Source organism: Labeo rohita, chromosome 4 (genome assembly GCF_022985175.1).
Source record: "Labeo rohita strain BAU-BD-2019 chromosome 4, IGBB_LRoh.1.0, whole genome shotgun sequence".
Lineage (NCBI taxonomy): Eukaryota > Metazoa > Chordata > Actinopteri > Cypriniformes > Cyprinidae > Labeo > Labeo rohita.
In genome coordinates, this window is record NC_066872.1 from 41357807 (window position 1) to 41379814 (window position 22008).

Genomic DNA, 22008 nt, shown 5'->3' on the forward strand with positions numbered 1-22008 from the left:
CCCACTCTTAAGGTAAAAAAATAAGGTGGATAGCGTTTGGAACGGGACTGTCGGTTTGTTTCATTATTATTGTTATAATAACATTAATTATTTTAAAGCTCTTTTTAGTTTAAAGTGTAGAAAGTTACTTTCAAACGTCCTCAGCGACTCGGCTATATGCGCGCCATGCATTATTTCTGGGAAATAAACCGCTCCCTCACGCCTTGCTTTTCAGCGTTCAAGTAAACACACGCTGCAGCTCAACTGGGGACCAAAAACATAGCAAATACGCATGAAGATGTGCCGTTTCCCCTCACAGAGGGCTAGGCTGCATCCCAAATAGCCTTTTCAAGTAAGTTGTGCCGGGCCACGCTCTCCTCAGATCAAAGCCGAGGACGGAGAGAACACGGGCCGCGTCCATTACCCGCACCTCTGGCTGCACGGGCGGCTCCTCTCCCCTCGTCTAAACAACACTCGAGGTGCCGAGAGCCGGAACAAAGCCGTGTAAGTCGGCTATTAAAGTTTTATTGTTTTTTTTTTTTCCCGCCTCTCTTTTCCGAGCTGTTTTTGAGTTCCTGCGACGAATTCCTCCACGTTGCATAAAAGCATAATGCAGCCCCCATTTCCACAGGCTGCGTCTTTGTAGAATAAAAGATAAATGTGTACAAAAAAGTAAGAACTCCCTGATGTTGGAGGTAGACAGTTGCTTTTCAAATCCTAGTTTTGGTCCTTTATTTTATTCAGCAGTGAAAAGCCATGAATACAGAAAATAATAACGGCCGTTACAGTTCTCAATCGTGACCTCTACTCTCGCAGAAATCCGTAACATATGGACACAGTACACGGTAATGAAAAGTATCAAAAAGGAGTCTCGATTCGAACGAAACGAAACCAAACGAAAAAGCAAAAAACAACCAAAAGGTATTCACCAATTACATAAACATGTTTTTTTGCTACAGTCCCAATTTACTGTATACATAGGGGATCATATTCCCGGAGAATGATAGTTATTAGAAAGGATACATGACTCAACTGCCAGACGTAATGCTTCAGAACGTATGCACAGAGGTACAAGCAATAAATACACACATTAGGAAAAGCCTTACAGCTACGCAACGCAGATGCAGGAAAAGCAGGTTTGCTATTCTTAGCAAGCAATGAGAGAACAGTAAAAATTCAGGAGGAAAAAAACACTGATCTTTTTAGCTTAGAAAAAAATGTCTGGTAAATTCATGGGTCCACCAACATTTTTTTTTTGTATCTTTTTACATAATATGCACAATTATCAAAATACAGACAAAATCATCCCAGAAAAAAACCCAGACAATCCTAAAATCTATTGGAGGAGATTGCCGATCTGGAGGTTCTTCTGGTATTATGTGCAAGCAACTATTTTAGACATTTTTTAAAATGTTTTTACAAAACCCATGCAAACTCTACAGGTAATATGCATTCTGTGGCTGAGAGTTTCTTTTTGTCGATCATCATCATCGTCGTCGTCATCTCCTCCCGGAAACAGTATAGCTGAGGTATGCACACTTTATGCACTTAGTCCATCGTCATCATCATCATCATCATCATCATCTGACGTTTTATTATACGTGTTTATTAATTCTTATTTCCAGTCCACCAAATGAATTTAGACATGCATTTTTTAATAACACAATATCCCCTTACAGGTATTTTTACATATTCATTCTACAAATGTTCTGAGGACAAACTAGTTCAATGCAAACCCTTCCACATCTGCCTTTGGGAATGTAAACTGGCGCTTTTGGCGACGTCCTGCGTGAATCGGGCGGAAAAATGTGTCGGTGGCGTTCTAACGATTCGTGCAATCTGCCGTTTGTTCGCTTTGTTGTGAAGAGGTAGAAGCCTTTTTTGGATAAGTGGGAGAACCCTTTTTGTATCTTCTTATTCAAAGACGCTGCGTCCTTATATTTGGTGCCATAAAATTATTATGAATGTCATCTTCAAGTCAATTTGCTGACTCCAGCAAAGGATAAGGGATACGCTTTGTTCCTGGATCCAGCTTCACTGTCTTATTAGCGTGTGAGAGTGTGAGAAAGTGTGTGTTGGTGTGCTAAAACTAGCAGCCAACCCTTCAGTTTGGCACGAAACGGGAACAACTGCACAGTATGTTTCACGCACACACACACCCACAAGAGAGAGAGAGACAAACTTTGACATTATCGGTTACAACACAAAGCAGTTATCCGTTTCAAATGGGTTTTCTGCATTAGAGAACAATCAAAGAAAAAGAGAGAGAAGAAAAGGAAACAGGCTTTGCGTTATTTTCATCTCCATCCGCTGTATAAGAAGAGGCAGAAATCTGTATAACTTTGGTTTGACTGAAAACAGAAGCAAACTTTAAAGCAACAACCGCTTTTCCTCGATGACATCAGCAACGTTCACATCAAAGCGTTTCACCTCAAATAACTGGTTGCTACTTATACATGGTCTAACCACAAACCTTCCCATGATCCTATATAGCCATGAATTATACAATGAGTCTGAATCAATGGAGCAAAGCAAACGTCAGCTGGAAAAGGATCGCTCCTCCTCCCGTCATGGCTCTGTTGTTTGCTTTTACAAGATAACCAAGCCACATCATTTCATATCGACTTGAAATCATGACTTTTTTGGCTTCACTAGATATCTTAAAGTTTGGTTACTATATTTTCGCTTTCGGCTCTGAAGAAACTCGACGGATATAAGACATGACACGTCGGACAGTCACAATGAACAGTACATTTCACTAGTAAAAACGATGACAGGATGGCTTACGCAAATCATAGTAAAAAGAAGGAATACAAAAGTGACCTTTTCTGCACTTCCACAAATGGTTGTTTTGGTCGTGATCCATTTATAGCTGCTCTCTCGCTCGGCCCGAGCGAGCGCTCCGTCTGTCGATCAAATTACATCAAAATCATTTTACTCTTTGTACAGGGCTAAAGGAGACAATCCCAGAGGTTATTCGAAGGTAGTTAGTGGAAACAAAACAACTTCTCTTTGTACTAGTTAAAGTCACAGAAGACTGACCAAAGAGTCTGGCGGCTTCTGTCTAAGCTATTGGCCGTTGATAGTGTTGGCTTTGGTTTCTAGCTGTTGCCTGTGACTCTTTGCAGGTAGACAAAGCTTTAGAACAAGGAGGTAAAGAGACTAGAAGAGTATGCAGAAACGCATCTTTTTCTTGCGTGTTTTTCCTCTCAGCAGAAACAGAGCTAGTGAGACTCGAGACCTACTTTGTGTTTTTTTTTTTTTTTTTTTTTTTTTTTTTTTTTTTTTTTGGACGGCTGCAACAGTCTTGACACCTCGGTTGCGTTATTGATGCGAATGCCATTTACAGTTGGTGGCGGCACAAACGTGACTCGAACGAAACGACAGTGATGGTGGGGGCAAAAACAAATGAACAGCAACGACAACAAAAAAACCAGCTTTTTTTCCTTTTTAAAATTTTGTCGACATACAGGCAGTGACACTAAGTTTTGATACTACTCATGTGCAAAAAAGAACAGAGCAACAACTTGAATTGAACCAGCAATTGCATCTAACACCGACGACTACTGTGGCTTGGATATTCACAAACTTAAAACTTCTTTTTTTTGGCAGTATATGTGGCCGTTGGCTTTCTACAAAACGGACTCGCTCCCGTCTTTCGCTTCTGTCTTTCTTTCGGTCCGTGAGCCTCGTGTTTGTCGCGTGAGGTGGCCGAGTCGATTCGAATGAATTCTTGTCCTTTTGTTCTTCCTTTCGTGTTTGTTTTTAAAAAGCAGACGTCTCGTGTCTGTCCATCTGTGGTCCCTAAAGATCTGCGCTATGGATTTTCTTCGGGCCAGTCTCCAGATGCATGCTAAATAAATACTCCCGCCTGCTGCGTCCAGTCTTTTTGCGTTTGCGGTGGTTGTGGATTAGTTGAGGGGCGGGGCCTGAAAGAGCCAGAGCCCCGGCGAAGGGGTGGGGCAAAATAGTCATTCCAGGTCCTCCGATAGGTTGCCCTCCTCCAGCTCCCGGTCATCATCCAGCTCGGGACTGTGATTGGCCGTGGTCACCAATGACATCGGACAGTCCTCGTCGTCCATGTTTAGTGGCTCCTCCTTGACGTGAATCGGAGGCCTGCGGAAGCGGAAAAAATTGGCCACAAATTAGAAGAAGGTCTGGTCAAATATGTTGATCAAAAATGAAGTAAAAACAATTTTTTATTTAATATATATGAAAATGTAATTTATTTCTGTGATCAAAGATGAATTTTCAGCATTATTACTTCAGTTTTCAGTAAAAATATCCTGATTTGGTGCTTAAAATGCATTTCTTATAATCAATGCTGAAAAGAGTTTAATATTGCTTAATATTTTTGTGCAACTGTGATACTTTTTTTTTCAGGATTCTTTGATGAATAGAAAGTTCAGAAGAACAGCATTTAGTCAAAATATATTTTTTGAATCATAAAAGTCTTTACTGTCACTTTTGAAACGATTAATATATCTTTTCTAAATAAAAGTATAAATTTCTTTGAAATTCTTACTGACCCTAAACCTTTGAACGGTAATAATAAATAATAAAACAAACAGGATATTCAGGACTTTATATGACCATTAAAGAGGTTTGTTTTGCACTAATAACCATCTAACTACACAATATCACACTTATTACTTAGTAAATAAATAAATGGACATTAAATATGATTTAAGTTCTTAAGTATTAATTTATAATTCTTACTGCCCCTAAAAAAATAAAATGAATAATAATAATAATAACAATAATAATAATAATAAACAAAATAACAAAATGAAAATAAATAAATAGGATTTTCAGGACCTTATATGACCATTAAAGAGGTTTGCTTATTACTTATTAAATAAATAAATAGACATTAAATATGATTTAAGATCAAACTATATTATTAAATGAGAAGATCATTTGATATGTCATTTGATCCATTTAATATGTCTTTTTTGATTAAAGTATTAATTTCTTTAAAATTCTTACTTCCCTTCCTGCCCCTAAAATAATAATAAATAAAAATAAAATAAAAAATAACATTAAACAAATAAATAGGATATTCAGGACCTTATATGACCATGAAAGAGGTTTGATTATTACTTATTAAATAAATAAATAAATAGACATTAAATATGATTTAAGTTCAAATTATATTATTAAATGAGAAGATAATTTAATACGTCATTTGATCCATTTAATACGTCTTTTCTGAATTAAAGTATTCATTTCTTTAAAGTTCTTAATGTGCCTAAAAAAATAAAATAACAAAAATAACATAAAATGAAAATAAATAAATAAATAAATAAATAAATAAATAAATAAATAAAGACACTCAGGACCTTATATGACCATGAAAGAGGTTTGATTATTACTTATTAAATAAATAAATAAATAAGTAAACATTAAATATGATTTATGTTCAAATTATATTATTAAAGGAGAAGATCATTTAATACGTCATTTGGCATTTGATCCATTTAATACATCTTTTCTGAATTAAATTTAATTTCTTTAAAATTCTTATTGCCCCTAAAAAAGCATTAATAAAATAACAATAAATAAATAAATAAATGGGATATTCAGAACCTTGTATGACCACTAAAAAGGTTTGCTTATTGCTTATTAAATAAATAAATGGACATTAAATATGATTTAAGTTTAAATTATATTATTAAATGAGAAGAAAGAGCGATAAAAGTAGCAGAGCTATACAGAAATGTGCTTGTCAGTATTTACTTGAGCCATCATTACACAAAAATTATCTGACAGCAAAATGCATCGACTGACCAATCAGAATCAAGCATCTCAGGAAGCTGTCAAAAAAAAAAAAAAGTACCTATAAGCTTCGTAGCCTATAGAAAAGCAAATCTAAGATCTAATTACAAATCTGTAATGAAATAAGAAAAGTGTAAAAACCAAGTGTAACTCATCAACCACACAAAAAAGATTAGATACAAGCATTCAACACGGCACCAGAGACACCTTTAACTCAAGATGTTTTCAAAGTCGCAAAAGAAGCGTTAACAGCAATTAAACCCCGATTAATGAAGCGCGTGTGGAAACGCGAAAGCGTTGACAGTAAAATATGCTCGCTGCTGAGAAGTTTACTGATGGCACCTGCTATTTAAAAGGGAAAAAAGGAGTAGCTGCAGCCCCATTATAAATAATGGAGAATTTCTCATCCTCTCGCCCCTGGAGCAAAGAGGGGGGGTTTGTTGGGTGGGCGGGGGGAGAGTGGAGCTTTTTTTTTTTTTTTTTTATCTTGTTAATAGAAAGTGCAGGCCTTCGTTAATATGCAGGGGCCGTGGTGGCACTTCTCAAGTGAGGAGACAACCTGCAGCTAGACTCCACCATTAATCAACTTCAGACTGCCAGTTGCCTCGGACACCATGATCCATGTTTTTAACTCCAAATGGATGAATATCTTTACCGACTGTCAATAAATGTAGGGACGAGGGTAAAAAAACACGGAACGGTTTGGCGAGGAGCGGCGAGATGCCGAAGAGAGGGCGGAAGTAGGGTTACTAACAAGAATAATAACTCTGTCATACACAAACAAGGCTTAACATGATCTCGGGCCCTTGGCAGGGAGAGAGGTTTGTGCTACCATGATAAATCTGACAAAACCTAATTATTTCTGACACGTCGGATGCATCAGGAAATCCCGCTGGACTGGAGAGAGAGAGAGAGAGAGGAAAGAGAGAGGAATCCTTATCAACCAGTCTCTGTATTAGGCCGTGTCTGGCTGCTCTCTCCTGGGTCGCGCTCATCAATGGCACGGGGAACTTTGAATATGAAAAGAATTTTAAAAGGTACAGATTACTTTAATATTTATAGCAAAATAGATTAATATTCAGATGTGGAAGCGCCGGGATGTTTCTGTCTCCTGTACTCGGCTACGTGCGCCGGAGAGAAAGGGAGGCGACTACGCCGGACCACCACAATGATATATTTCACACCCTCAAGTAATACCTGTGAATGCGAATTAAAAAGTTCTCCTTCCTTTATTAAAGCAATTAATTCAAGCACAATGGCGTCTGGTCGCCAGACAGTGTAATCTTGAGTAAAGATACGCTTGCGCTGGCATGTCCATCGGCCATTACTAGTTCTTTTTACTAATTTGACATAGTTTTCATAGCTTTATGGAATTCATATCGTAATTTCTCATCATTTAACTGGCATATTAGCCATAAAAACATTGGTTTAATGTTTGCAATCATCAGTTCTGTCAAAATGGTGCTATAAAAGACATTTTTGACTGTCACTGCTCATTGTTAAAGTTTTTTCTTGTAATTTTAGGCATAATAATGATGCTAAAATGTTCATAAACATATTTTGGCCACATTTATCACACAATAAAAACTGAATACACCTAAAGATGTTACGTAGAAACAATTGATCAAGCTTTAGTCTTCCAAAAATGTAATTTTGGATGAGAATATTCCATCATGCTTTGCTCTTGTTGGTATATTCACCTAAGATTGCAGAATGTTTTGTCATTTTATTTATTTTTTTCTTTTTCATAGTTGTACGTCTTTGCCAAAATGTTATGTAGTTTTTGTAATTGTATGTGATTTTTGAAACTTTTTCATTCATGCAAGTTCATTCTCATAATTTCTCTGATACTACAATCTATTTCAGTATCAAAGAAAGGGTAACGTTTTATCGGCCACATTTATTGTACAATAACAAACTGATATACACTTACATAAACAAAAATGTGACCCTGGACCACAAAACCAGTCATAAAGGTCAATTTTTAAAATTGAGATTTATGCATAATCTGAAAGCTCAATAAATAAGCTTTCATTGATGTATGGTTTGTTAGGATGGGACAATATTTGGCCAAAACAAATCTAAATATTAAGAAAATCACTTTTAAAGTTGTCCAAATGAAGTTCTTAGCAATGCATATTACTAATCAAAAGTTAAGTTTTGATATATTTACGGTAGCAAATTTACAAAATATCTTCTTAGAACATGATCTTTACTTAATATCCTAATGATTTTTGGCATAAAAGAAAAAAATATCATTTTGACCCATGCAATGTAGTTTTGGCTATTGCTACAAATATTCCCATGCTACCTCAGAATGGTTTTGTTGTCCAGGCTCACAAATGATCATGCTCTTGTCTTCAAACAGTGTTAATTTGACTGAAAATGTTCAATCACGTCTTTCTCTCATTAGTATATTCACTTGTGATTAACAAGATTTCTATCTTTGTAATTTGCTGTATTTTTTTTATCACTTTTTATCATTTTACTGGTGCTACAGCCATAAAAATGAAGCTGTAATGTTAGTAAACATCTCTTTTGTCATGTTTAATGAGGCCATAAAAGACACTGTTGACCATCAACCCTCACCTAACGTTCGGCTGGCCACATTTATCGTACAATAACAAACAGATATACTTAAAGATATTACGGCGAGACAAATGATCCCGGTCGGTCTGACGTTCCACTGGCCATTAAGCTCGACACAGGCCTTTACTCCTAATGTGAAGAAGCATGGCTTACAGCTTTCATTTGCATTAATTATAAATCAGCGGCATGCTTGTGAGGTCGGAGGAGGAAGGAGAGAGGAAGAGAGAAATGATTAGTCCTTGCCGTCCCTTCTCCACTGTATTAAGATGTCAGGATGAGTCATTTTGTGTTTAATGAGAGGCTGGCATGAGAAAATCTGGAGCCGGAGTCTGTGCCAGTCTCCCTGTGTGTGTATGTGCGTGTGCAGACATTGGCACAGCGCTTGAGTAAAGACGACTATGACTGCAAACACTACCAATTTCAAACATGTTTGTGCAAAACGTGTTGGTTTAAAAGTGTTCAAAAAGTTTCATTACATGTGCCTCTGAAATGCTTGATTCTGATTAGTCAGTAGCAGCATATATAATTAAAAATTATAAATATAAATATAGATTTTTTTTTTTTTTTGGCACAAAAAAAAAAAATCCATAAAATGACATATTTCCATATTATGACAGTGTCTAAATGTTTTATTACATGAGTCTCTGAAATACTTGATTCTGATTGGTCAGCTGCAGCACATATAATTATAAATTATAAATATTTTTATTTGTTCTCTCTAATTTTTCTTTTTGGCACAAATTTACTTCCATATTATGACATATTTCAGAGTAAACAATGGTTAAAAAATTAGAAAATTTAAATTGTACTTAACTTTATCTATTGAGAATTCACTTGATAAAAACTGCATTAAAAATAAATATTTACATTTTTTATTATATCGAAGAAACTTTCATTTGATCATACTGTATTTGCTGACATAAAAGCATTAAATTGTTCTCTTCTAAACCAGATACTGATAACAAAACGTCAAAAATCATACACATGCTCATACACACACATCTAGTCTGACTGGTGCCATTAATGCAACATGTTCAGAGAAAGGTTAGTCAAACTGTTCTGTTTCTCAAGAGACAAAATGCGAATGTGTTGTCCTCTTCATTATTAAATGCATCCCAGAAAAAGCCACTCTCAAAACATATTTCTTCCATTTTGGGCGTGTAGAGGTCATGTAACAAAGATTTCACCTTTACTGAGCATTTATGTCTTAACGCTTCAGCCAGAAAGAGAGAAAATATGACAGACGGACAGGCAGAAAGAGAGAGAGACGGGTCTAAAAAACACCAGACTTAACTGTCTGCTATTAAAAGTTAAATAACCTGAGGGAGTGAATACACTGGGATTCTGTCTGGATCTCGGATTTGGCCCACTTCACACTACTGTCCCACTTCTGAATCAAACACACTCCTATTAACACACATTTCCAGAGCTTGCAGTGTATTTTTTTAGCTAATAGGGTCTTTGGGTTAGCATTAGCAACTCGAAACGTATAAAACGTGTGTGTGCGCGGGTCTGACGGCGTACGACACACTTCCCGCTGCCCTTAACGCTCGTGCTACTATCTTTGGCTGGGTAAACACAGCCATCCAGCATGAGTGACATCACTGATTAGGGCGAGCACATGTTCTGTATCACCATTCCTCCGACCGGCACCGCATTAATCTTTCATCAGCCTGTGCTCTCTCTCTCTGTCTCCTTCTTTCTCTCTGTGAGCCATTAAAAAAGATGGAAAGGCAAAGATTTTAAAGTAATTAATGATATAGTTAGCTGCTAAATATTAATAGGAACGGTCTTGCATAAAATATAACATCTAAACCTCTGCGATGCGGACAGTGGGGTAATTACAAGGGAATCTATAATTATGGCAGCCTGCACTTCTTACCTATTTATAGGTAAGAGCTGTAATCCAAGAACCAAATGTACACTTAACCTTCAGGTCTACATGATTTTTTTTTGTATGCATATGTAATTTAAATGTAATTTAGGAACCATGTGAATATTTACACCACTCCTGGTTTAATGCTGAAAATCTGACAAAAAAAGACCATATTTGTGACCCTGGATCAAAAAATCAGTCTTAAGCAATACAGGTATATTTGTAGCAATAGCCAAAAATACATTGTATGGGTCAAAATTATCTTTTTTTTTTTCTTTTATGCCCCCAAAAATTAGGATATTAAATAAAGATCATGTTCCATGAAGATATTTGGCAAATTTCCTGCCGTAAATATATCAAAGCTTAATTTTTGATTAGTAATATGCATTGCTAAGAACTTAATTTGGACCACTTTAAAGTGGATTTTCTCAACATTTTGATTTTTTTGCACCCTCAGATTTCAGATTTTCAAATAGTTGTCAAATAAGCTTATTTATTCAGCTTTAAAAACCTTTATGACTGGTTTTGTGGTCCAGGGTCACATTTTTTAAGAAATAAATAATATATTAATAATTAATTCATTTTATTACTGCTACAATATTCAGATTTGTGGCTCACAAAATAGCTTTTTTGCTATAATGATCAAAACTTCATCCTTAATATGTAAGGTAAATATTTTCAAATAAATAATTATTTTATTAATAACTGTATTAAGTGCACCTCATCCCTCAAAATGTACATAAACGAGCAGTTTGCAACCCATTTATGTCCATAAAGTGACATATTACAGAGTGAAATTGGATAAACAATAAGTTTAGTGAACTGAATTAATTTATTAGGATTTAGGAATTTAATTTAAACAATTTAGGAACCTTGCGAATACTCTGCGAATAAACTGCAGAATCAGAGCTAAAAATCTTAAAGAATAAAAGATTTCTTTTATAAATAATATTAATAATAATTTCTATTTTATTTCTATAACAGTTCATTATTTTAGGATCTTAAATACAAAATAAAATCAAAATTGACGAATAAAAAAATAAATAAAAAAACGAATATATATTTATTTATTTATTATTATTATTTTTTTTTTATCTGTGTCTTGTCACTGTCATTCTGTTGTGGAAGCACCTGTCACCATAAAATAGCCAATATTTCATGATCCAATCAAATCCTGTTGTATGAAATCAGGCCCTGCTGAATATTTTGTAAATACGTCACATTATAGATGTCTAAATGCACGTGAATGTGTTTATGTGAACTCACAGGTGGGTCTGTGGGGAGTATCCGGGACTGCTGTGTCCGTTAGTGTCCAGGTGATCTAGCGTGCCGTTGAGATCTTCATGCGTGGTGCCCTGTAATAGGCCGGTCGGGCTGCCGCTCAACAGTCCTGGAGGACTCGCCCCCATCATACCTGACGCGCTATTCATCAAGCCTGGATTACCCAGCAACGGCAAAGAGGTCTCCGCCAACGCAGCCTACGAGAGAAAGCGAGAGAGGGAATAGTTATACTCAAGCATTTTCAAGCCTTTTCAGCAGTCGGCATGTCACGGCGCACGGCTTCCAGCTCGTTCGAGATTATCTCCTCTTTTACTTCCGATTTATTGCTGAAGAATCAGTATGATAAAAACAGATGAGAACTGCCACAAAGTGGCAGGGAAAAAAACAACGGGAAAGTTTCCAAGTTGCAAAAACAATCTCTTCGCCTTACAAGACAGGCCTCAAATGAACAGCGAATGAAGAAAGCCCAAGCATCCACATGATAATGAAACCATCCAAAACTTTACCTCAAAACAGTCAAAGAAAAAAGACTCCTGACATTTTTGCCTCCTGCACATTAAAGTTATATACAGTAATTAAATTTTAAAGTTTTTGCCACGAGCACCTCGCTGGCCGACACCGCGAAGCCAAATCATTTATGACAGTTTGGATAAATATTAATGATTATGCCCTCGCATTTGCACAGGCTGCTATCAATCTGAGGCCAGGCTGGCAGAGAAGGTACCTGCCTCTACCACACGGTGTCCTTCTAGACTCTCACTGCCTGTGCCAACCTCTCTCTCACACACACACACACACACACACACACACACACACACACACACGTTACCTGTAAGCTGGCGTTGAGAGCCGCCCCATAACCCAGACTGGATGGCAGGTTCTTGACCAGCGTCGGGCTCCTGATCAACAAGACGAATGTTTAAGTATATAACTGTGAGAGCATCTAAAAGACATTTAGACTGTGTTTGTGTGCATGCGTACCCTGTTATCTTTTGAGATCTGCGTTTCTGATATTCCATTTCGTCCACGGTCCACACTGCGCCCTTCACGTTCTCCACCCGGACGAAACACTTGTGCAGGCTGAGGTTGTGTCGCACTGCGTTCTGTAAAACATTGAAAATACAAAAATGAGTGCATTTACTTCAATAAACGTATTAGTGTGCATTGTTTATCAATGCATTTTCTTCTTCTTAAAAAAAAAAATAAAAAAAAAAAAAGGTGTATTTTTTTAAAAACAAAAAACATTAACCAATGATATCAAAGCCTATCTGCTGAACACTATTGTTGATGTAACGTTATTGTAGATTAAAACAAAAACTTAAATCATGTCAGTTATTTAAATTACCGCAGTTATTTAAAAATTAAAGGCTATAACAAGTAAGAAAATGTAGAAAAGGACAAGAAAAAAAAAAAGCAATTACAATTCAAAAATTTTTCAAAATGACCCATAAACACTCTTTCATAATCAAGAAGCATGCATAAAAAATAAAGAAATATGGCGTCGCCATAAAAGAATCTAATTAGAACATGTAGCAACGAAGCCAAATAATAACCTTTGCTCATATTACATTTTTTTCATGTTTTATTTGAGGGGCGGGTGTTTTTTTGCTCTAAGAAAAGGGAGAGAGAGGAATATAAAAAAAAACCCCTCATAAGCAGATCTCGCATCTGACCTGAAAATCCCAGGATTTGATTGATCTTAATGCCCATGGCTCTGAATATGATAATTTTAATATTAATGAGCAAATGAGCAGTTTTATTATGCATGCTATATAGTTATAACTAATAAGCTGGCGGGGCTGAGAGCTCGATCCCCAAGCTGAGCTGATGAGACCAAGCGCAGATATTAAATCACCTTTCATTCCTTTTTAAAAATTCTCTCTGTTAATCAAATGACAAGCCCGTCACCAGCCGGCCCTGCCCGGGCCCTCACAAAAGAGCAGGGAGGCTCCGAATGGAAATTCCTGCTCCGCTATTGTAAAAGGAGGGACCCGAATATGCCGAAAGCCCCTGCTTTGCCTCTTTGTTCCAGTTGGGACCAGATTAAAATATTGAGTTGATAAGGACAGAAGCTGGAAACAGGGATGCATACGCATCTCCAAACACACGCTCCGGCAGTAAATGAGTCGTGGCCCAGCATGCATCTGTACGGGGAGCTATTGCACACCCTTGTGGAGCTGTAATCATACACCAGCATCATTAGCAAGCCAAATCCAAATTAATTCACTTTGCTAAATCTAGTGCTGGGAAATGCCTCGCATGCTGATGAGAGCCGGAGAAACCTTTGAGAGGACCTGCGTCTGAGTTAAAATAGAAAGGGGAAAAGCGGCCGTGCGTCTTATCGACGCGTGCCGCGCTCTCCTGTCTAAAAATAGCGGATGGTTTTTATTGTATCCTCCTTTTCTTTTTATCCCCGCCTGACAATGTATTTGTTGGGACAGAGATACAAATGAGGCCTTTTGTACTGGGAAATAAAGTGCGTTTCCTGGATGACAGGGGCATTAGCGCTTCAGAGGCAAGCGGGTCTTAACCTCTCTCTCCATTTGTCTTGTTCCGCTTTTTGTCTCGCCGCGTGAGTTATAGCCCTGGCCGACATCAACAACAACAAGAAAAGGGATGTAGCGGAGTGCGTCTACAAGGCAAACAGCCATCTTTCAAACTAATTAACCAATAATATGCAGGGTGGGGAGGGAGAACAAATGAAAAGGAGACACTGAGAAAGCAGTAATACGCCACGTCTAACAAAAGGTGCTGATGATTGAGTGGCTGGTTAGTAATTAGCGCGTCAGAGCGCACACCTCCCCGTCAAGACTCGGCTATTAATTGCACCAAATTAGAAAACGATATCAGAGGCTGAATTATTCTTTCACTTGTCACAGAGAGAGCGAGATAAAGAGAGAATTCGTCCGTTTACCTTCCAGGTGGCGGCGTTGCGTCTGAAGTAGGCGAAGGTCCGCGTGAACCAGCTGTAGATTTCGTTGAGCGTTAGCTGCATTTCATTTGACTCCATGATAGCCTGCGAAGAGATGCCATTAAGCGGCGCGTTAGAGACTGGAGTGCGTCGAGGCGCTCTCACCCAGATTTAATTCAAGCAGCAATTAATTACAATCTAATCAGGCTAAAGCTAATTTATTTCCCACTCACCTGCCTGATGAGGGTTGCATAAGTAAACGGCGGCCTGACGTCGGCGTTCTTGTAAAACTCGTAGTTTGGGGCGATCTCTGCGGAGAAAAATAAAGAAACGGTAAGATAAATGCAAAAATAAATAAATAAACCCAAGTGTCGCCACCTGGGATAATTGCTAAACGTGTCTCCGCCAGGAATTCATTCAGGATTTTATCAAATTAAAACGAGGGGAGAGTTAGGGGGTGGGGGGGACACTTCAAATCAGCATTTTGCATGTCCAACTAAATACATTTTTAATTAATCTCTCTCTGGAGAAATCTTAAACATTAACACGCTCGTGAAATTAGAGCCCGCGTCGATATTTTGTATGTGTTTGAATAATTCATGCCTTCCCCGCTGCTCCAACACTTGCGGAAGACCAGTAAATACAAACATCAAACAGGATGTTTTTACATGCGTCGCCTTCTTGAATATTGCATCGTTTTATATTTGCCTGTAATTAAAATACATTGAATATTGATGATTTGATTTGAGCCACATTTGCATAAAAAAAAACCCTCCACAAACCTGAGGACAAGGTCATGGAGTATTTGTCGGTGTGGCGTCTGCGCATGGCGCCCATGCTGGGCACGTTGGCGGGACTGAGTACGTTGGGCACCTGGGGCATCTGGGAAAGGGGCGTGACTGGAGCGGTGGGCGTGGTGGGCGTCTGAGGTAAGTTGGGAGGCGAGACGGACGGGAGGTTCTTTGACATGGTGACGCTGGAGACGAGATTCAGCTGTAGAGAGAGAGAAAGAGAGGGTTTGAAACGAGTGCTGGCTCATTCCTACAGCTGTGTTTCCCCTAATAAGCAAAGGAGGAAGCAGCCAATCTGCACTAATTACAGGATGAAATTGTATCATAAGAATTCTAATTAGAGCACGCTGTTAAAGATTATCTAATGATCAGGCTGTGAGTTATCCCGGCCCATCTCTATCCCATAAGAGCTCCCTGGATGCAAAACACACACACACGCACTTACACACATCACCTGGCTTCCTGCCATAACCTGGTGCCTCGCTACTGATCCGTCTCACTCTCTTCCTGTCTTACCACCCAAACAGTGTCAGTTTTTTTTTTTAAATCAATATCCACTGTTTTTGTATCCCAACTTCACCCGAGTGGAAAATTCCACCCTGACCTTTAGCCTCACTGTTAATTCCTTCGAATGGTAATGACATCATTACATATTCAAACCAAATTGCCTTAATTGCGAACTGGCAAGCGGAATTCCGGTCCAACGAGCGCCGGTTGGACATCAACAACCGTTTGTGGCACGTGTTGATAAATACAATGAAATGTCAAGCCGGCTATTCTCAGGCGGCTGCTCTATAGACAATTACAGCTCCACTTAACGATAATGAGATAATGCCAACACAGAGAGTGGCACGCGCTATACCACTCCGCAAGAAATCAATGACTCCTCTAGGGGAATGTTGTATGCTGGCTAACGACTGGAACTAAGACCTTGAAAGGAAATTAATGACAGAGACGCGTTGTCTACCAGAGGGACGTCTTAGGAAAAGGGTAAACGGTTATGTTTTTGACATTACATCACATGCTAAGTAAATACTTGTGTCTTAAAGTCAATATGCAATCAGAATCGACCCCTATTACTTCTAAACATCTTCCTTATGAAATAAAATAAACGTGTTCCTGGTCTTATTATGAACAATTAATTGTCACACATTATAAAAAATAAAACAATAAAATAAAAGAATTAAATATTCTGATTCATTCTGAATTTGAATCTAAATTTCATTTTATTTTATTTTGATTTGTTTTGTTTAAAATAAAATAAAATTTACATTTTCTACAACAAAAATTGTTTCATTTTGCATTTGAATTCAAATTTTTTGTTTAAAATAAAATAGAAGCTTAAATTTTCTACAACAGATATTCTGTTTAATTTTGCATTTTAATTTGATCTAGAATTTTTTTGTTTAAAATAAAACAAAAACTTATACTTTCTACAACAAATATTTTCATTTTTCATTTGAATTCCAATTTCATTTGATTTAGATTTTTTATATAAAATAAAAGATTACATTTTACACACAAACAAATTGTTTCATTTTAAATTTGAATTCAAATTAAAAATTCAAGAATTCAGAATTCAGAAATTAAATTTAGAATTCAAATTTGATGGGGGGGTCCACTGTTACAAAGCCCGCCTCCCCACTCCAAACAAAAACTAGCTTTGTTATATGAGATGTAAATCAATTGTTATTTGTATTCCCATCTTTGTCCTTGCTTGCAAAAATGCAGTTTGATGTGTATAATACGTCGTCAGGGGCCGGGTCATGGCACCAGATTTGAGGATTGTCTCTCTTAATATCTTTCTTATTGCGGCCAAACCACCACATCAGGCCGTAATTACACACTACTCATCTAAAAAGGTTCTGATACACTGTCAAACATTGCAAAAAAGCACTTGATAATAAATCCTATCAGTACTGAGAGAGCGGGGAAGCAGATAGAGAGTGTGCCGCATGTATATTTAAAATGTTAAGACAAGATTTTCCTCCCCTCTCCTCACCTGGTTACGGCAACAAGCGTAACATGTTTGCAGGCATACAATCCGGTGTTTGCAAAATGGAATTTATTAAAGCTTAACTGAGCAGGAGTGAATGAGACACAGGGATCAGCCCTTTACTACCGCTGCTCATCTGAATATATATTCAAGGTTGGCTGAGAGGAAGGGAAGGGGTTGGGAAAAAAAGAGCCCCTCATTATTCAGGACTAGCAGCCTTGGTAACTTTGATTTTCAGCCATCCATGGCATGGCCAAAAGGTAACATTTAATGAAGTGCCATTCAGAGTTTAAATGGGGTCGTATAACAGTGTACCAGCACCTTGTGTTGGGCTACTGATAGCGGTTGAGGGTTTGCCGGTGCTCATTTTGTCCTGCTAATAAATTCGCACTATTAATATTTATCAAATGTGTGGGACGGTTCTCCGTCGGCCCTGTGTGTACGAGGGCGTGAAAGTACCGTCATATTATCTGTAGCATCCCTTTTTTTCCGGGTAGGATACACGTGTTCTCTTTTGTACCTGCGAAAGCGATAACGTTAAAGCATTTGCGCGAGACTTGCACTAAGACAAAAAGGAATGAGCCGAAAAAAAAAAAACGCAGACCCTCGCTGATTATTTAAGAACTCGCCATTAATTGCTCATCATCAAATGCAATTAGCAGTCCTTTCATGTGCGGTTTATGTAATGTAATACTTCATTAATATTATTCATTCATATGCGCTCGTGGATTATAGGCTGAACGTTTTTTATTAGAGTCGATTTCACCGAGCTGCTGGAGTTCTGAGGATGAAAACGAAAAAAAAGCCCTGAATAATAAATCGACAGAGGTGAGCAGTCGATTCCTGATGGATTTACAGGATAATTATTCTGTCTTGTGATTATCTGCTTTATACGGTGGGAGGTGATGAGAAAAAATTATGCTGGGGAAATTAGCTACTTGCTAAGCGGCGGCAACACGCTAACAATGTTTTCCCCCGCAAAATATTGAATAGCTAATAAATAATTCCAATAAATAATATTTATCACAGCCTACTCTCTTTTGTAAACACTTTAATTTCCAGCACAACACTCTGTGTCTTTTATATTTCGCTGTTGATTAACGGTTAAGAATGTGAAATTGGATGTTTTTTGTCTCCAGACGGATGGGCCGTGTTCATATACAGCTCCATTTTTCTCCAAATACACAGCTATATCTCTGAATGTTTACAGATTACGGGTTATTTCTGCACAGATCATCTTCTCGCAGTTTCCTTCTATCATTTCAAACTGTTTGTTTTCTGAAACGAAACGTCTTCCCCCCCTACTTTAAGTGCGCCTGCGGTCGCGGCGCTAAACAGCTTTTACCGGCCAACAGGTTGTTTGCCGTGCTAAAGCCATCAGAGTGTAATGGCTCTACGATTTTTGGCTGAGATCGGGTGTATGATTTAATGCTCTCTCGGTCCTGATAGGGTCCCAAGAAAGCAGGCATTACAAATCCCATTCTCCTCTCATCCTCCAACCGTGTTTAGAGAGCTCATTTACCATCCGAGTCCTGTTTACTGTACGCGTACCAATATGCACTCACCGGTTTTGGTGATGGTTTGGGCTCTGAGGGCCTCATGTGCAAGTGTGCCATCATCGCCTGAAGACGCTCACGTTCTTTAGAAAGCTGTTAGCGGAAAGAGGGTGGGGGAGAGAGAGAGAGAGAAAAAAAAAGAAAACAGGCCGGTTTTAGAAATGAGTGATTTTCCCCAGACTACCACAGTAATACATCTTGTTATCAAGCTTGTCTGCTTGTAATAAATCCTGCATACGGCCGGACCGGCTTCCTTAAGCTCGCCTCACAGACGTAGACATAAAGCAGCGGTTCACAACCGGCAGGCTGTGACCCAAAAAATAGCTGGAGGCCATGTGGTCATGGACTTGCTGCAAAACAACAATTCTAAATGCAAATAAAAAATTAACCATGCACTTGAGTATAATTAGGATAGAACAATGCAGGCTTTTAAAAAGGAGAGGAAAACACATCATATCTTCTTTAACAACTATTTCAAAACAAATTCACCTGTCACATTTGTCTTTTTTGTGCATTTAAACTAAATTAAAGCAATAAGCCCCAAGAAGCCGTGGTTTACAGTGAATTTATAACAGCTAAGAAGCATTGTTAGGCACAACGCGAAGCGAAGTTGTTATAAATTCACTGTAAACCACAGCTTCACGGGGCTTAATGCTTTTATAAAACTGTTATTCCATATACGTAGTAAAGTTTCACAAAATAAAACAGAGCAACTAAAGTGTAATGATATTCCGCCAAACAAAGTAGTTCTTAAGAAACGGTTGTTGTTGCAACAAAGTGGTTGCCGAGCAACACACAAACATAAACAAAGGTGCATGTTTAAGGTGCAATATTAATCACTGTTACCATATAATAATGCATTAGGCATCTTTTCGGAACAGGTTGTCTAATGAACTGATGATTGAATAAATACAGCGTTAACTCAAGAAACACTGTCTATAAAGACTAATGTTTTTGTATGTTTGAGGAGCGGAGAAGAGTCTGAGCATTTGCCATCAAGTTAGCAAATATACTTTTGTTGCAACCACAACTGTTTCTGAGGAACTACATTGTTTGGCGGATGAATAATGTTTGTATTAGTATCATTACACTTTAATTGCTCGGTTTTATTTTGTGAAACCTTACTATGTATATGAATGGCCGCAATAAGCCTCATGAAGCCGTGGTTTACAGTGAATTTATAACAGCTAAGGGGGTTTTAGGCACTCCGGTTCATGTCATGCCTAACAACGCCCCTTAGCTGTTATAAATTCACTGTAAACCTTCTTGGGGTTTATTGCTTTATTGGACCATGTATTAATCAAGGTAAATATTAATTCTTAAAATTTAAAATATATTACTATGTGTGAAAATTCACATTAAATGATAAATAAATGACATAAAAGTTCAGGTATGCAACCTTACTGCAAAGTGATTCCCTTTATGTACGACGTTTCTGTTACTGTTAGATGATAGGAAAGAGTTTTGTACAGCGTTGGACACTTGATGTCCTTGGGTTCTGAAGCAAAACCAGTCGAGAACCACTGAGAGTGAGAGAGAGGCAGATTAAAGCAAGGATAAGAGAACCATTCCTCATGGTGCGGTGATGGAGAGCTGAAGGTGGTGCTCGGAGGTCACGGAAAACAAATAGCACTTCATCTTTTTGTCAATAGCAGAATTTAGGTCAGCAAAGCTCTGACAGTAACAAGCTACTCAGGCCATAAATTAGAGGGTCCTGGTCGGCGACTCAAAGTCCTGTGGACACTGTTAGGGCTGGAGTGGATCTAGCAGCTGCCGAGAGGTGAAGGGGTCCCGCAAACAGAGTGCCAGTCAGTCCCGCCTCCCTGCCTCCTCCCGGGTCCTCCGAGGTCCAGTTAGTGCCCCGGCGATCTGTTATCATCAATCTAACTCACGGAGAGTGACAGGGACCGGCCCGCACGGCGCACCGTCTTGAACTCCGCCGGTGAGCCGGCATTCGAGCTCTGAACCGGGCCTCATTACCACTGACGGAGTGCAAAAAGGAGTGGAAAAAAGCCCAGAAGGACAGAAAACAGCAGCGCTGCTGTAATTGGTCACAGTGTAAGCACGCCGGCTTTGTGGTATCAGCGAACAAGAGAACAAGTCAAGAGAGAAATCGTGATGTCCGTCTGTTATTTTACATATAAACAAGAATTATTCATTGTTCTGTTTCAAGAGCCCAACAAATAAATAGGAAGGGTTTTGCCGAGCGTAAAAACCTTTAAAGGTTGAGGGGAACGCTTGGCTTGCATTCAGATGGGCATCACGAAGGCTTAGAGGAGCCACGGTCAGAAAGCAATCCGCACTACAAAGGCAAAGCGGCTCTTTGCGTGCACAAACGCGAGGGAACGGCTAGATTTACATAAAAAAAACAAGCACAGGCCGCAATTATTCTGCAAGCGGTTATTTATTTGAAATTAACAGAAGAAAGATGGATTTCAACCCCGTGCGCCGCATCCCATGATGCACTGGGAGGTGTGAGGCAAAGGACAGAGCGTTAACTGGCGGGAGAGATGGCCGCAGAGCTGAGTAATAGCATCCCTCAATCACTGCTCTCATTATCTCGCCAGCGTGACACCTTAATAAGGTCACGCTCCAGCTACTGAAAATAGTGGCTCTCTTTAGAGGTTCCTTCAGGTGCAAAGTGTATTTAATTAACACAGTCCAGCCCAGATGCGCGCATATTAATTGGACGGGATAGAAAATAAGCACAAACCATGATTCAATTATAAAGGCCTGTGATGGTTTTCACCTTTGTTGGGATGGATTTGCTCAAGGTGTCCCTTGTGCGTTTTTACACTTTATGCGCCACAAGTTTTTTATGGCAACAAGCTAATTAACAAAATGTTTGGTGTTATGCTGCAAAAAAACAGTTGAACAAGTGTGTGTTAAAGACAACATGAAAATAAAAGCAAGCAAAACCTGGTACTGAACATTCACTTTTCACACTTGGTGCAAAAAATCCAGTCTTGCTCTAAATTAAGGACTAATATCTAATATCTTGTTTTCAAACATGTTTTTTAAACTGGATGAGCAGATTGTCCTGGTTGCAATCTGCCAGTGCTTACATTTATTCATTTAGCAGATGTTTTCATCCATATGCAATGTTAAGTTTCAAGTATAAGTACGTACACAAGCTAGGTAAAGCCAAGTTTTGATAATGCAACATTTTCAATTTGTAGAGAAATCAGTCATTGTGAATGCCATTTTATGTTGTCTTTAAAGTGATAGTTCACCCAAAAATGTCAATTTTG

The 22008-nt window shown here is 38.4% G+C and overlaps 1 protein-coding gene across 6 annotated transcripts in view; it reads right to left on the minus strand.

The window, feature by feature from the left end:
* Window positions 1-3224: 3224 nt before the first annotated feature.
* The window catches only part of foxp2 (forkhead box P2), a 109399-nt gene continuing 90615 nt past the window's right edge, over window positions 3225-22008 (minus strand). For all 6 annotated transcript variants that reach the window (XM_051108399.1, XM_051108394.1, XM_051108397.1 and 3 more), the window contains 8 exons: window positions 18767-18850; window positions 15197-15407; window positions 14648-14724; window positions 14418-14519; window positions 12485-12606; window positions 12333-12402; window positions 11489-11700; window positions 3225-4095 (listed from right to left, as the gene is read on the minus strand). In XM_051108399.1, coding sequence (XP_050964356.1) covers window positions 3951-4095; window positions 11489-11700; window positions 12333-12402; window positions 12485-12606; window positions 14418-14519; window positions 14648-14724; window positions 15197-15407; window positions 18767-18850 — 1023 coding nt within the window. In that variant the 3' untranslated portion in view covers window positions 3225-3950. The remainder of the gene's footprint in view (window positions 4096-11488; window positions 11701-12332; window positions 12403-12484; window positions 12607-14417; window positions 14520-14647; window positions 14725-15196; window positions 15408-18766; window positions 18851-22008) is intronic.